At 43.7% G+C, this 13,216-nt stretch overlaps 3 protein-coding genes across 3 annotated transcripts; all 3 read right to left on the minus strand.

Moving 5' to 3' along the window:
• Nucleotides 1-193: 193 nt before the first annotated feature.
• On the minus strand, nt 194-4,927 carry LOC119196187 (NADH-cytochrome b5 reductase 2). The gene is made up of 9 exons (XM_037451689.2): nt 4,837-4,927; nt 4,608-4,745; nt 3,934-4,006; nt 3,331-3,437; nt 2,854-2,983; nt 2,169-2,252; nt 1,897-1,982; nt 1,709-1,808; nt 194-638 (listed from the first exon to the last, which is right to left on the minus strand). The coding sequence occupies exons 1-9, from the start codon at nt 4,864-4,866 to the stop codon at nt 466-468; spliced, it is 921 nt and encodes a 306-aa protein (XP_037307586.1). The 5' UTR covers nt 4,867-4,927; the 3' UTR covers nt 194-465.
• A 378-nt stretch (nt 4,928-5,305) lies between these two features.
• On the minus strand, nt 5,306-9,907 carry LOC119196199 (ovochymase-2). The gene is made up of 13 exons (XM_062563062.1): nt 9,809-9,907; nt 9,558-9,724; nt 9,265-9,466; nt 8,784-8,816; nt 8,588-8,678; nt 8,360-8,493; nt 7,905-8,048; nt 7,534-7,658; nt 7,358-7,451; nt 7,113-7,244; nt 6,773-6,912; nt 5,948-5,998; nt 5,306-5,760 (listed from the first exon to the last, which is right to left on the minus strand). The coding sequence occupies exons 2-11, from the start codon at nt 9,606-9,608 to the stop codon at nt 6,815-6,817; spliced, it is 1,104 nt and encodes a 367-aa protein (XP_062419046.1). The 5' UTR covers nt 9,609-9,724; nt 9,809-9,907; the 3' UTR covers nt 5,306-5,760; nt 5,948-5,998; nt 6,773-6,814.
• Nucleotides 9,908-9,944: 37 nt separating this feature from the next.
• On the minus strand, nt 9,945-10,984 carry LOC134131239 (ovochymase-2-like). The gene is made up of 4 exons (XM_062562984.1): nt 10,809-10,984; nt 10,626-10,723; nt 10,260-10,357; nt 9,945-10,161 (listed from the first exon to the last, which is right to left on the minus strand). Exons 1-4 carry the CDS (start codon nt 10,891-10,893, stop codon nt 9,945-9,947), a joined length of 498 nt encoding a protein of 165 aa, XP_062418968.1. The 5' UTR covers nt 10,894-10,984.
• Between the last annotated feature and the right edge of the window lie 2,232 nt (nt 10,985-13,216).

A 13,216-nucleotide genomic window follows, 5' to 3' on the forward strand; every position in this document is an offset into this window, starting at 1 on the left:
CTTAAATCTAAGTAAGTATGCATTACATTAAGCCCCATCTGTTGGCTCGTCCTTACACATTTGCAAAAAAAATCTTTATAATTCATACTGTCAACTTTTCACATTCCTGCGCATTACTGTACAGCTCTTTCACATGAGTGAAAGTATACGGCACATAGTTCAATAATATTTTGTAGCATGAAGTGATCAACGCTGCTGTTTTACATCTTTATTTCATGTGAGTTCCCATTTTAGCCTAAAGACGTATGTTATTAAAGATAGCCCTACTGTTGATGTAGTGCAAAAGGCAATGAAAGAGTTCCTAAATGGGTACCCATAGAAATTGTCATAGTGATTTTAAGGGATGATTTAGAGAAACGGGTTTGCTTCTGCACCGGAATCACACATCACACTTAGTTAAACAACGTAGCATTGAGAGGTGATCACTTAACCAAAAATAGACACAGCCGTTGCACCATCAGAACATTAGTAGGCAAAAATGTTTTCTGTTCTGTGTCCAATCTTGTCCAGATTTGGGAGACATGCCCTCTGGATCATTGGTGGAGGACCGCACAGGACAACGAGGACATCAGCAGATGGAGCAGGAAGATGGTCCTTCATCATGGTATCAGTCACATACCCGGAACTGTAGCTCCACACTTGAAGACAAAGACAAAAGAGAGAAAGACATTTAACTTCAGAAAAAGGTCAGAATGAAAACACTTACTTCCCTCCTGCTTCTGTGCTGATGATATGGCTTAAATTATTACTTCTTACTTTCTTATTATTACTTCTTCACCAAAGAAGCCTGGCTTTTACTTCTAAATACTAAATATGAGACACTGTTGCAAAGTGGAAAAGCGGATCTCTTCTTCTCATACATGAGGTGGCACATTCAGAGAATTTTATTTTATTTTGTATAGCCCAAAATCAGAAATTTGTCACAGCAGGCTTCACAGTCTGTCCACATGCAGCAGAGGAGGATGCGTCTCCCAGGATGGACAGACTGCCTTGGATGTCATGTGTACAGAATGAACAGCCATGAAATTAGTAAAGGTTCCATCTGCTAGCTTTTTTTTTCCAGGGAAAGATTTCAGGTGGTCATTGAATTAATCTGGATTTAGTTTGTTCAAGCTGCACTTTCATCTACATATTGTAATAACATAACAATGTAACAAACAGACAATGCTAACAAACACTTATATAGTAGTAATGAATAGTTATAATGAATAATGATCAAGTGGAGAGCCAATAAAAGCCGACGTTATACAACCACTTGATTCTCATTCATTTCTGCTTGCTTTAAGGATTATGCAAAGGTAGACGCGAGCGTTGTGCTAAGCCACAAGAACTATCTTCCTCCTCCGCCAGCAGAGATTTTCCTCCAGACGACAACCCTTTGTTCAGTTTCCCACTCTGAATATTCAGCAGTGAAACCTAAGAGGCAGATTTATTCCTAGTCATGCAGCCTTGCGCTGCTCTAATACTCACAGGGAGTCTATATTCTTTATGGTAACACGATGGGGAGTTTCCACCAGAGCCCACGTTATGGGTGTTAAACTTTTGAAAGTTTTTTTTCCCACATAAAATATGATCTTTTCATTTCGACTCGTAATTCTGGCAACCTGACAAGTGTCCTGTTTACTCTGCCTGCAGACTCCTCACTCCCTTTAAAAACGGAGGGTCGTGGATTGCGTCGAGGTCCATAGTTGAAGACATGCTGGCTTACCCTGTGGAGGATTGTCCAGAGTGAACCACAGTTTCAATTTATCAGGGTGTTTCTTCTTCACGTCCTCCAGCTCCTCCCTCAGTAGGATGTCTCTCTCAGTCTGACAGAGTAAATGAAAGAGATGTGATTTATTCTTCAAAAGGACACACAAGGAAAGATGTCCGTGGGCCACACCACCCAGTGCTGACCTGGTTGGCAAATATGAGGGAGCACGTGGTGTCGTCAGTGGGATCTGCAGTGATACTGCGGATTAGTTGCAGCATAGGTGTAATACCTGAAAACATTCATTGTTTAGTAAAATAATGATGTCCCCATCTCAGATAATATACAGTACCATCCTATGGTCCTGACGGTAAACATGACAGCTTTGTGTGTAATTGATAGATGTTCTGTTGGATTCACTACAGTATTTGCATTAAAGTACATTAATGATTGAGAGTTTACAGAAATGGACACGGACCTGTTCCCCCAGCAACCATTCCAACATGCTTGAACTTCCGAACTTTGGGCTCTGACTTCTTGTCTGGTCGGATGGAGAAGTGACCTGAGCAGGAGGGAAATGCTGTACTTTAGAATGGGGACAGTCTTGTATTGTACCACAGGGACATCTGCTGGTGGGACAGCCTCTCTTGCCTAGGGTTGCCACCTAGTTGCAGAAAAATAAGGGACGCCTGCCACGCGTGCAAAAAGGAAGATACTATGCGGAATTTCGTGAGGCTGTAAATCAGCGGTGTCAAACTCATTTCAGGTTTGGGTGGCGGTGCGGACGTGACGGCTGACGGGGGGGGGGGCAGTGATTCCTCCCACTCTCGTGGGTACTTCATTCGCATACATTCGCTTGAGAGCTGGGCGCGGGAGGGTATCTGGTGCTGGCTCCGCTATTCTTTCAAATCGGCATTCCGCAAAGAGACCCGCCTTCCTCGGACTCTGATTGGCCGTGCACCTAAAACAAACCAATCAAACCAACGATGGCAGCGAGTATTACCCAATCAGGGAAAGAATAGGACGAGTCTTCACAGAATTCGGGTTTGATTATTTGCATAGGATGCTGCATTGAAGACAACTCGGAAAATCCGGGACGATTCCGTATTTCAAGGGACGGGTGGAACCCTACACTCCTCCACACACATTCAGTCACACCATACCATGTCCCTTGTACACAAGCAGTCCATTGGGTCCCCTGAAGTCAATGACGTCTCCAATGGACATGTTGTCCAGGTACTGAGACATCTTCCCCCCCTCTGGGAAGGAAGGGTGGCTGTTCTTGTAGTACACCTGGGGTTACACAAAGTACACACGTTGTTCACTCATTGCTTCTGACCTCTTAGCATTGTTAGCATAGCTTCTTATGCTCACATGAATGTAGATAACCAATATGACATTATATAAAACCATCCACCTAATACGTCGATTCTCTTGTAAACATTACATATTTCCTTCTCATATTGCTAACACACTAGCAAAAAATATATCATTTATTTTCACATTGTGCAGTGAGGGGCAACATTAGCTTTTATGTTTATTTAGCTGCTGCTGAATGTTATCACTATGTTAGCCAGGTAGTGGCTATAGTTAACCCATAGTGCTACATGTTGTTGCCACATGTCAGTTGTGTTCACTACTTTGAGCACAAGGTCCACATGTCCCTGGTCCTCATCCCTGGATACTGGAGTGTAGGCTCTGACCACCAGACTGCCGTTCACCTTGGCCGACAGGTACACGTGCTGACCTGCGGATCGAGGGGGACGAGGGGGGAGGACGGGGGAGATGGGGGTAATGTTAGAGTACGAGGGTTGACTTGTGATGGAAACAATCTGTGTTGAAGTTAACCTCCACACGATTACACTGCAGTTTAGGACTGTATTAACAATGGAATACACCAGCATGTTCTATTTGGAAAAAGTAGCATGTTATCGCTCCATATCTCCATGTCTTTTACCCGTTTACCATCCAGTATCCTTTGATGTGCTGATGTGTCCTTTGAAACTGCTTATTTGATGAAAAATGTACTTTCTTGTTACTTGTTCTTCTGAGTTTGTATCTCTATGTGGAAATGCACTTATTGCACGTCCCTTTGGATAAAAGCGTCAGCTAAATGACATGTAATGTAATGATGTGTTGGAATCCCTCAAGAGTCATTACAAGTCTCCTTGTACATGTACACCGCTTGGAGCATTGGCAGGATTAAAAAGAAGAGAGGATATACAAGAGGCCTGTTTCCGTACCTATTGGCAGGCCAAGGATATGATTTGCAGATGGAAGGCCAAACCGAAATTTCTTTGTGTCATGGTTGATTTCCTGCACGTGGGTACACAAGTTAGGACAGCACAATATCAACACAGCTTGTATATTTCCTAGGAGACTGAGAGGTTTACATAGTACCTTCGACCTATATAGTTACCTAACCTTCTGTTAGTGGAGGTCGTTTCAAGCTACATATATATAAAACAGCACAATTCGATTGTGAACAGTAGGCAGAAAACAGGTAGTCTACATCAAATTACATTTTTGTTTTCTATCCACTACTACAAAAGTCACTTGCCTCACGGTTTTCTAGTTTTCATAAAAAACGTAAATAGTTCAAATGGAAATTTGTGCATATATGTTCTTTGGATGGTCCAAATTTTTGACAGATGAAGAAGCACCCATTCACAGGCCATTTATTCAGTCAGCCACATCTGTCACACAGATACATTACAGGTCTGAAACATTTTATATAATCTATAATGTTCCGAACTGGGTAACCAACGCTGTAATCTAGATGTAAAAAAAGAGCTTTATTTATTGCTTTATGACAGTTACACGACAGCTAACCGAATAAAGGTCTTAGGAAATGATTACCGTTGACTTGAATAATAACTGTCTGTGTGTGAACACACTTGTTTTGTCAAAGGTTTACCTGTTTGTCTACCAGAGGAAGAGGATATTTAACCATAGGGTCGTGCAGAGTGACAGGCAGCTTCTTCTTCTGTCCCCCCAGGAGGAAGTACAGCAGGGTCACTACCATCACTGAAACAGCCACCACCACCGGGAGGATCTGCAAGACAAGACCAACCAAACATGCGCTTTCACGATTAACTGTGAAGGTTACAGTGTAGGGGTACGTGAGGGGAGAGACTCATTCTCACCAAGTTCTGATGCATCGTTTCAACAAGCATGAAGTGTCCCTCTCCTCGCACTACCTGGATCAGGCCACACTGTTTGTCTGTCTCCCACACACACACAAGCCTCTGAAGGGGGCGGGGCCTAATGCTGGGTGAAAGGTGGCCTGGGACGTAAGAACCAATAGAAATAGAGATCTCAATATAATGAAGGTGAGGAGCAAAGGCTTGGAATCACACCACTGAGAGAGGAGGAGAGATTCACAGGTATTACTTCACAAACACAGGAAAACAAAGTTCTCTCTCCAAATCAGACGTGACAAGTACGTACCAGTCAATAGCGTGGACAACTTAGAAGCTGTACATTTATTTATAAAGACAATAATTTATCAGGTTGCACGAAACACGAATCTAAATCAAATGTACTCTCCAATGAAATAAAAAGTCCCATTAGTTTTAAATGTCAACTTTATTTGTTACATAAATGATGAGTGTTTTCTATCATGAGGTTTCCAATTAAGTTATACTTTATATTATCACATTTGTCATATATTTTGTTGTCATTAATCATCTCATTACAAGCAAGGCTTTTGGATGATACCCAACCAGAGGTTTACATTGTTTACATTTGCAGAAACACATGGAATGATTGTGGAGTGGACAGCTCATTGGGTCAAAAGAAATGCAGCTTTGTGTTTAGGAGGAAGAGAAGTGATAAGAGTCTGAGTAGTGGCTCTGTGAAGCAACTCGGGCATGTTGCTTATATGCTGACAATGGGATCGTAGCATGCTAACATGTGCTACGTCTGGGGATGTCATCAGTTTATATAAACGCATATAAAGGTTGCCCTGGGGATTCTTTGCTGTAGTCTTCATCATGTGAGCCCATGTCCATATGCCGTCTGGGCTCCTCTGATTTTATGGTCCACATCAGGGCTCTGCTGCTGGACAACTGCAACAAAGAGAATCGGGAATGGAATACTGCTATTATCTCAAAACAAACCTGCAGGTGCATTACCCCTCTTGGTACACATTTTTGATGACAACATTACTGTAAATCAGACATGGCTTTACCACGTCCTACATCAAAAGTGTCTTTCAAACTATTTGTGTATCATCATTTGTAAGGAAATTGTTACCTTTGAACCTAGAGAGATTTCCTTCATGAGGTCATCAGACCTGTGGCGGTACTGCATGGAGAAGCAGAAGTACATCACATGCTGAGCAAAGTACTGCTGCCACGTAGAAATCTCAGTGCAGCTCATGAAATAGGAGAGGAAATAGGAAGTGACGTTGTCAAATGAACTAGGCTTCCATTTTGTGGGGTGTTACAACAAGTGTTCAACGCTGGACTGCTGTTTACAGTCCAGACGGGTCTGCTGCCAGAACATGCAGCAGAAATTAAACTCCCAGTTGTAGAGAAACACACATTGATTTACTACATTTTTCACGTACATAAGTTTATGAAATGTTATTAATGTATCTTTAACACAGGGTTCACTTTGATTGTTATGTTGATGCTGCTCGGGGGGCCCTGTACTTCACTGCAATTTAACCAAGTTGCTTGAATTTTTATACTAGAAGAAAACTCCTTGGTGGCCACCTATTCTAGATTATTAATATTTGCATGAACCTTTTGAGTAACTTAACATCCAAACTTGCAACCGCTTCACTGGCAGTTCTGCACAAGTGAACTTGAAAAGCAACTATTTTAAAAGAGCCTTCCTCACAATCAATCAAAATACTGTGGTGACTGCGGTATATAGCATACAGCATGGGGCGTCTTTTTGGTTGAGTAGATCTAAATTTGAAATGTCAGCCCATGACACAACTGTTGGTATACACGCATGTCTTGCTTCACACTTCCCCTCATGCTTGTTGTGTCATTATGTGTAAATAGGGAGTCAGAGACAAGCAGCAATATCTCCTTCATTTCCTCAAATTTGGAGTAACTGCATGCTTGCCATTGGGAGCCGTTGAGCACCATCCACTTCCACTGTTGACCACTAGGGCTCCACTGCAGCATGTGCCATGTGCCGCTGGTCGGTGTGACCTCTCTGACCCTCTGGGCCGCTCTGCGCACTAGTGTCCTGGCTGTGAAGGTCTGCAGAGAGAGAGTCTTCATGTCACTTGGGTTTTCTTTGATTTTACAAATCCTTTATTAGCCTGCAGATGAAGACAGATGCTCCCCTACTTCGGTCTATCTTACATTTGAACAGGTCATAGAAGAGTACACTCAGGAGTTATATTTTAGGCACAGTGACTTTAGACAGTTCAGTTAGTCAACAGCGTGTGTGTGCACACCTGCATGGCTGATGAATGTCAGCGTTGCACTGAAGCCCCTGTGGGTGATGCTGTGGTCTGAGGTGAAGTGAAGCACCATGACGCTGTGGTAGGAGAGGACAGGAGGAGGAACACTGCCACCACACAGCACCACTACGAAACAGGGCAAGATACAACTCACTGGTGCTAATATTACAATGGTTATGGGTTTGAAAGGAATGTGAGAAGCCCAGAGAGAGAAGACATAAAAGAAGAATCCATCCTACCAATCTCCTCTGTTCCCTCCACATCTCCCAGGACAGTGAGGGAGTCATACAGGCATCTATCTGACTCCTCCAGGTAGAAATTAGAAAATTCCAGCTGGAGCACAACACCAGAATCAGCGCTGATTGCCTGAGGTTAACTTTGCTGCCTTTTAACTTTGATTCCCTGGAAACGTCACCTTAACTATGTGTCCCTGTGGAGCATGGACAACCCAGCGGAGGACACAGTCTTCACTGTAGCACTGCGGGTAGTTTGGGCTGTGGACAGGAGTCAGATCATCGACGAGAACAACTGTTCCGCATCCTGTTGCACACACACAGGCACATACACAGGCCCATTATTGCATTATGCATTATTACACAGACAACTCCAGACACACACTCACGCACACTCATGTGGACACTGAAAACAAAAGGAACACTATCAGCAGTGACTTGTGCAGCTCGTGCCACAGACAACCTCTGAGAGGGGAACTGTGTGCCGTGCATGGACAGCCTGTGTGTTCAGTACACAGTTGTGTTGCTATGCACTGTTAATTGCGTTTCCCACCCTGACTAGAGTTTCCCTGGACGCCACGGTGCCTGATGGCAAAGCCACTCCCTGTTCGGTCAACATCAGTGGAGAAATCAAGTGTTGCATGCTGGGAATTCTTCAGCAGCACTGGGCCAGGAAGGACCCCTCCACAGAAAATCCCTGTAAAAGAATAACAATTGTGTGTGCGTATGTGCTGTGTGCGCATGTGGAATACACGTGCATGTGTGAGTTTTATTTGTGCATACGTGTGTAAACATGTACCTCCCTCTGATGAATGTTTCGGAATCAAAGAGTCATGCTTTAGTCTCACAGTGTGTATGTGTGTGTGTGTGTGTGTGTGTGGGGGTGCGTGTGTGGGTGTGTGTATGTGTGTGCGTGTGTGTGTGTGTGTGTGGGTGTGTGTGTGCGTGTGCGTGTGTGTGTGTGTGTGTGTGTGTGTGTGTGGGTGTGTGTCTCTGGGAGAAACTTACCAACTGGCCGCCGAGTCCCGACTGAAACCATGAGTCGATCGTAGCGACAGAAAGGGTCACTTTCCAGATCAAAATGATCAAATTCCAGTAGAACACTGTTACCTGGAGGAACACTGATACTCCACACACACAACCTGAAGACACACACAGAGTAGTAATCATTTATCTATTCACTCTTTCTTCATATTAGATCGCAGTTACGTGCAGGCCGTATCGAAGCTCACTTACTGGTTGTTGTTATAGTGATCCCCAGGGAGGGCGGGGTTTCTGAGTGACCCCTCACTGCCAGTGACACGCCCATCTCTCACGCTGCAGAGTTCTCACACACACACACACACACACACACGGAATAACGGGTACATCACAGAACCTTTATGATATATAGATGGAAAAGAGCGTCTGTGGCACGAGAAAAGACACTCACCTGATAACGGAGTTCCCTGCTTCTGCTCATCAGCTAAACACACAAGCAGTAAAAAGTCCTCAATGATGTACGTGACGTAAGTCTTCTGCTCCTGTAGAAGTGTAACTTTCTAACTCTTTCTAAAGAGAAACATTTAGCGCTGTCCACAGCTACGTCACTTTCTCATGTGTTGTACTCTAGCAATGCGCTGATGGCCATTACATAACACAGTTTGTTACTCAAAACTCAAAAGAATGCACATATGAATGAGAATGAGAAAATATACAAATATAGAACCAAGCTAAAATATACAAATATATTATATTGATAATATAATATTTATAATATTCATTACTAAATATTTCTCAGAGTTCTCAGTCTGACAGTCAAAAGGCCATTTCAGCATTGGCTTCACCTCCTGAACTGGGACCATGTGATCCAGTGTTCATACAGATCTTATTGTCGCTATGCTAATGGAGCCTGATTTGTCACCTTAACCCACCCTCTCTCAGTTTAATCTTGATCCAGGGCAGCAGCAGCCTGACATCCGTGAAAACCCCCGGTGATCCTCTCCTGGAAGGGGGGCGGCTGCTGTTGTTTCCCCAACTCCGACCACAACCCTTCCCCCAGGAGGTCACACCCAGGACTTCCCAGTGATTGTCACCTGAGCCTGCCGGACATACTAGAGGCCCCCCCGAGTCCCCCTGGACAGGCCGGAAGGGAGGGGTAAATCAGTGGGAAGGGTACGTAAAGGTACTGAATAAGTGATAACGGACTAATAGACGAGATGTCGACCTGGCATGCGTCTCTGCCTCCTCTCTCTGGCCCGGCACACAGAACTGTCATGGCTGCTCTCTGCTGGGTAATGGTTGGACCCTTCACAGTCTGGAGGACGTGTTTACATCTAGCCGGGTCCACCAGCTCTAACTGGACCTCTCTCACCACCGCAGGGAGACAACCCTCTTGGAAACAGAAGGGCGGAGTATTACAAAATGAAAAGCTCATCTGCTTTAACAGTATTTGCTGGGAATAAGAAAAGAACTTACTTTCCTTTATCTTGCCCCAACCCCCCACAATGCAAGTGGTTTCAGGCAGATTACTCTCATTAGCCAAAGGCAGACATATTGGCTGGACATGGGCTCCTGTTAAAAAATCCCATAGCAGCAAATGAGCAGAACATAATCAGAGTGACAGTAAATACACTTGTGGTAAAAATAGAAACGTGCCTAGTAGAATGTGCTGATTCAACTCCACCAGGGCGATGTCATAGCGGAAAGGCAAAGCATGATGGTACTCCTCATGGACTGAGACCGACTTGATGAGAAAAACCTGCTCCTCTTCATCATCTACAGTCTGGTCAAACTCTCCCACCACCACTGTCACACCACTGAGAAACTCTCTAGACACAGAAGAACCCATTTAGATGTATTGTAAAATGCATACAATGAAGCACCAGCATTCAGAACAGTGCACCAACGGGGCGAGGGACAACAGTACTTTGAGCGTGATGCAAAGCAGTGTGCAGCGGTCAGGATCCAGCGGTCAGTCACGATGGCCCCTCCACAGAAGTGAGAGCCCCTGTTCCTCAGGGAGACCTGAGCACACATCATTTGAACTAATGGCAACAAATCCAAAGAGTTATATCCTCTTTCTCAATCTCTTTCATGTCTCTTCTTCCACTAACACACCTCAGTGGGTCACCTTCACACATCCCCACGAGAGCCCGAGTCCGGTCTCAAGGCAGGACCGACCAACACAGCAGCGGACATTGCTTCACATAAAGCTGCTAGACTGAGGTGATCCTCAGGGTTAACCCTAACCCTGAAATAAATAATATTCAGAGAAGAAGGTGGGACTACTTACAAGCCATGGATGTGAACCGTATATGGCGGGGGCTCCCCCAACCACCCTCAGAGAGCGGCCCATCGGGCTCCCCACCCGAGGACTCCCACACTTAGAACCTGACAGACAGGACGACATCTTCTCAGACCTCGCGCAACTATTGCATGAAGTATCCATCAAAGATAAGGAAAGGTTATCCCTTACCGGTTGTGACAGCATTGATGCCAGCGTTGATCCAAACCCAGAGAGAGAGCAGATGGCCAGTGGTCCTCATCATTACTCCACTCATTAACAATGGTCACTACAGGGGAAACAAGCTTCGGTGTGAGGGGACACTCTTTAAAAAGGCAGTGAAACTGGCAGTGATGCGTTCAAAGACATGTTCACTGCAGCAATCGACTGAGGGAAAGTGTTCGCGTCTCAAGGTCAACCTTGTGCTACACAGGCAGCACAGCTGTATGAGGACACGCTGTCCTCACTGCAGTCCATCATGTAGGAAGCTGTTACTGTTGCACATACTGTCTGAGAAACACAATATAACAATGACATGATTCCTCTGTACATGTGGCTTCATCTAAGATACATTTGAGAACTGAATGCTGCTTTGGGTGCGTTGGGTTAACAGAATGTACTGTCTCGCTGAGTCAGAGCTCATTGTGAAAGGGTGACCTTTGAGACAAAGCTTTACAAGAAGGGATACAGGAAATGGCCCGACCACATTTCCTTTAGCATTTTAGGGTTTTGTATTTGTGTGAAGACAACAGCAGGATTCACACATGTTGGACAGGCAGTTAAAATGTTTTAGGAAGGCTAGTCCCTCTATTGGTTTTTACTACTTAGTTTTTTAGTTTTTTTCACAGCAGCTCTGGTTGAAGCAGTGGTGTGGCTCGATCTGGTCAGGTGGAGAAAATGTCCCTCTCAACACAAATAATGCCCCTGTCAGTGAGCTGCATCTCTAAAAGTCTAATTGAAATGATTTCGCCACCCACATGTAGAAATGAGCTTGAAGACGTGGTGTGGGTTTATCTAACGGCTGTTGCATTTGCCTCTAATCGAGCAGAGTGGGCAGCATTGGCCTGAGCCCCCTAAAAGCCGCGTCTCTTAGACAAGCTCCGCCTTATGAAGGAGACCCGCAGTCCATGAAACAGGATATCTAACACCAAAAATAGAAAGTTAAAATTTCATAATAAATCAAATACACAAACAATAAACGCATCAATTGAAAAGTTAATACATTTCTACTCTACTTTTTAATTTAATGGTTTATTCCTCTTGTAGTATTTTATTTACATATTTACATATCCATTTTGTAATTTCTGTCGTCGATAATAAAGCAGTGAAATGGAAATATTTCTAAAAATGAGTATCATTAACTGCCAAGAGGCCTCTCATTAAGCATAAATAACGCGGCGTGTAGCATATGTTTTCCCTGAGGATAGTGTTCATGAAGGCCGGGGGCCCCACTGGGTGTCACGGTGCTCGGCGTGGTTGCCAGGGGTTGCAGAGAGCATTACATACTGAAGGTTCCAATCACTGAAGGACTGTTTTCACCATCTAATGAGCGGTGTATTGAATGAAGAGAGGCCAGCTGTCACCAAGAGCCACTGATTATTATATTGTTGATTATCTTTCTGCTCAAGTAAAGGTGCATTAGAGAAACAAGAAGTCCTATCCTATCTCTGGCTTCACTTTAGAGCATCAGTTTTTAAGGCATTTATTATCCATCATTTCTTGATGTAAAGCCGGATGCAGCCAAAGCATTTCATCCGTTTGTAGGCATCATTGCTGAAGTAAAGTTATTTGATCTGAAAATATGCAGTACAGTCGATGTTTTGATATAAATAACAGGTGGTTTCAATGTCTAATGTCCTTAAAATTGTTCTGTAAGATATCGGTCTCACAGAACAACGTAGCAGGTACTGTGGAAAGGACTAGATGTACATTTATAACTAGGTAAGCAAGTTGAATTGTATGGAGGACTAAAAGTGCCACAATTAAATAAATAAACACATCATTAAATAATTACTTAAATGTGTCATTAATTAATTAAAAATAGAATTAAATACATAAATGTGTTAATAAATGTGTCATTAATTAACTCAAATACAGATTCATGTTATGTAAAATACATATATACTTATTTCACTATTTACATTTACATTTCATGATCCTGCGTTGCAGTGCTTCATGAATGACTTAAAACTGTCAAACTGACCCATCAAAAGTTGGTAGGCGGAACCTAACGCCTGATTGGTTACCCTGTGTATCAAGTCAAGACAAATCAATTCCGGATACTGGATTGATGCAGAGCTACTAAACGACTGAATCCATCCACCCCAACGTGGACAACAAATCTCCACCTGTTGCAAACACATGAATTGTAATGAAACATCTAGAAAGATGCATTGTTTATCTGCTAATATCACTGACCTAATAAGCTTATGGTGGCCATCTATATGCCACAAAGAGTTTGGGCCAGGAACAAAATACTGCCGTGGCCAGGTACTCTACCAAAGCAATGGATCAGACTGGATTCGCGTTAGCCCCGCCCACTGACTTTGATGGGTCAGTTTGACAGTTTTAAGTAATTCATGAAGCACTGCAACGCACGA

The sequence above is a fragment of the Pungitius pungitius genome, chromosome 6 (assembly GCF_949316345.1).
Source record: "Pungitius pungitius chromosome 6, fPunPun2.1, whole genome shotgun sequence".
NCBI lineage: Eukaryota > Metazoa > Chordata > Actinopteri > Perciformes > Gasterosteidae > Pungitius > Pungitius pungitius.

Coding starts and splice junctions, on each gene's coding strand:
- LOC134131239 (XM_062562984.1), bottom strand. CDS start 10,893: ATGAGTGGAGTAATGATGAGGACCACTGGCCATCTGCTCTCTCTCTGG. Junction 10,724..10,808: donor CATCAATGCTGTCACAACCG/GTAAGGGATAAC, acceptor CCTGTCTGTCAG/GTTCTAAGTGTGGGAGTCCT. Junction 10,162..10,259: donor TGCTTTGCATCACGCTCAAA/GTACTGTTGTCC, acceptor TTCTGTGTCTAG/AGAGTTTCTCAGTGGTGTGA.
- LOC119196199 (XM_062563062.1), bottom strand. CDS start 9,608: ATGACAGTTCTGTGTGCCGGGCCAGAGAGAGGAGGCAGAGACGCATGC. Junction 9,467..9,557: donor GAGGCAGAGACGCATGCCAG/GTCGACATCTCG, acceptor CGGCCTGTCCAG/GGGGACTCGGGGGGGCCTCT. Junction 7,452..7,533: donor CACAGGGACACATAGTTAAG/GTGACGTTTCCA, acceptor GTTGTGCTCCAG/CTGGAATTTTCTAATTTCTA.
- LOC119196187 (XM_037451689.2), bottom strand. CDS start 4,866: ATGCTTGTTGAAACGATGCATCAGAACTTG. Junction 1,983..2,168: donor AATGGTTGCTGGGGGAACAG/GTCCGTGTCCAT, acceptor GAATGTTTTCAG/GTATTACACCTATGCTGCAA. Junction 639..1,708: donor TCTGGACAATCCTCCACAGG/GTAAGCCAGCAT, acceptor TTTGTCTTCAAG/TGTGGAGCTACAGTTCCGGG.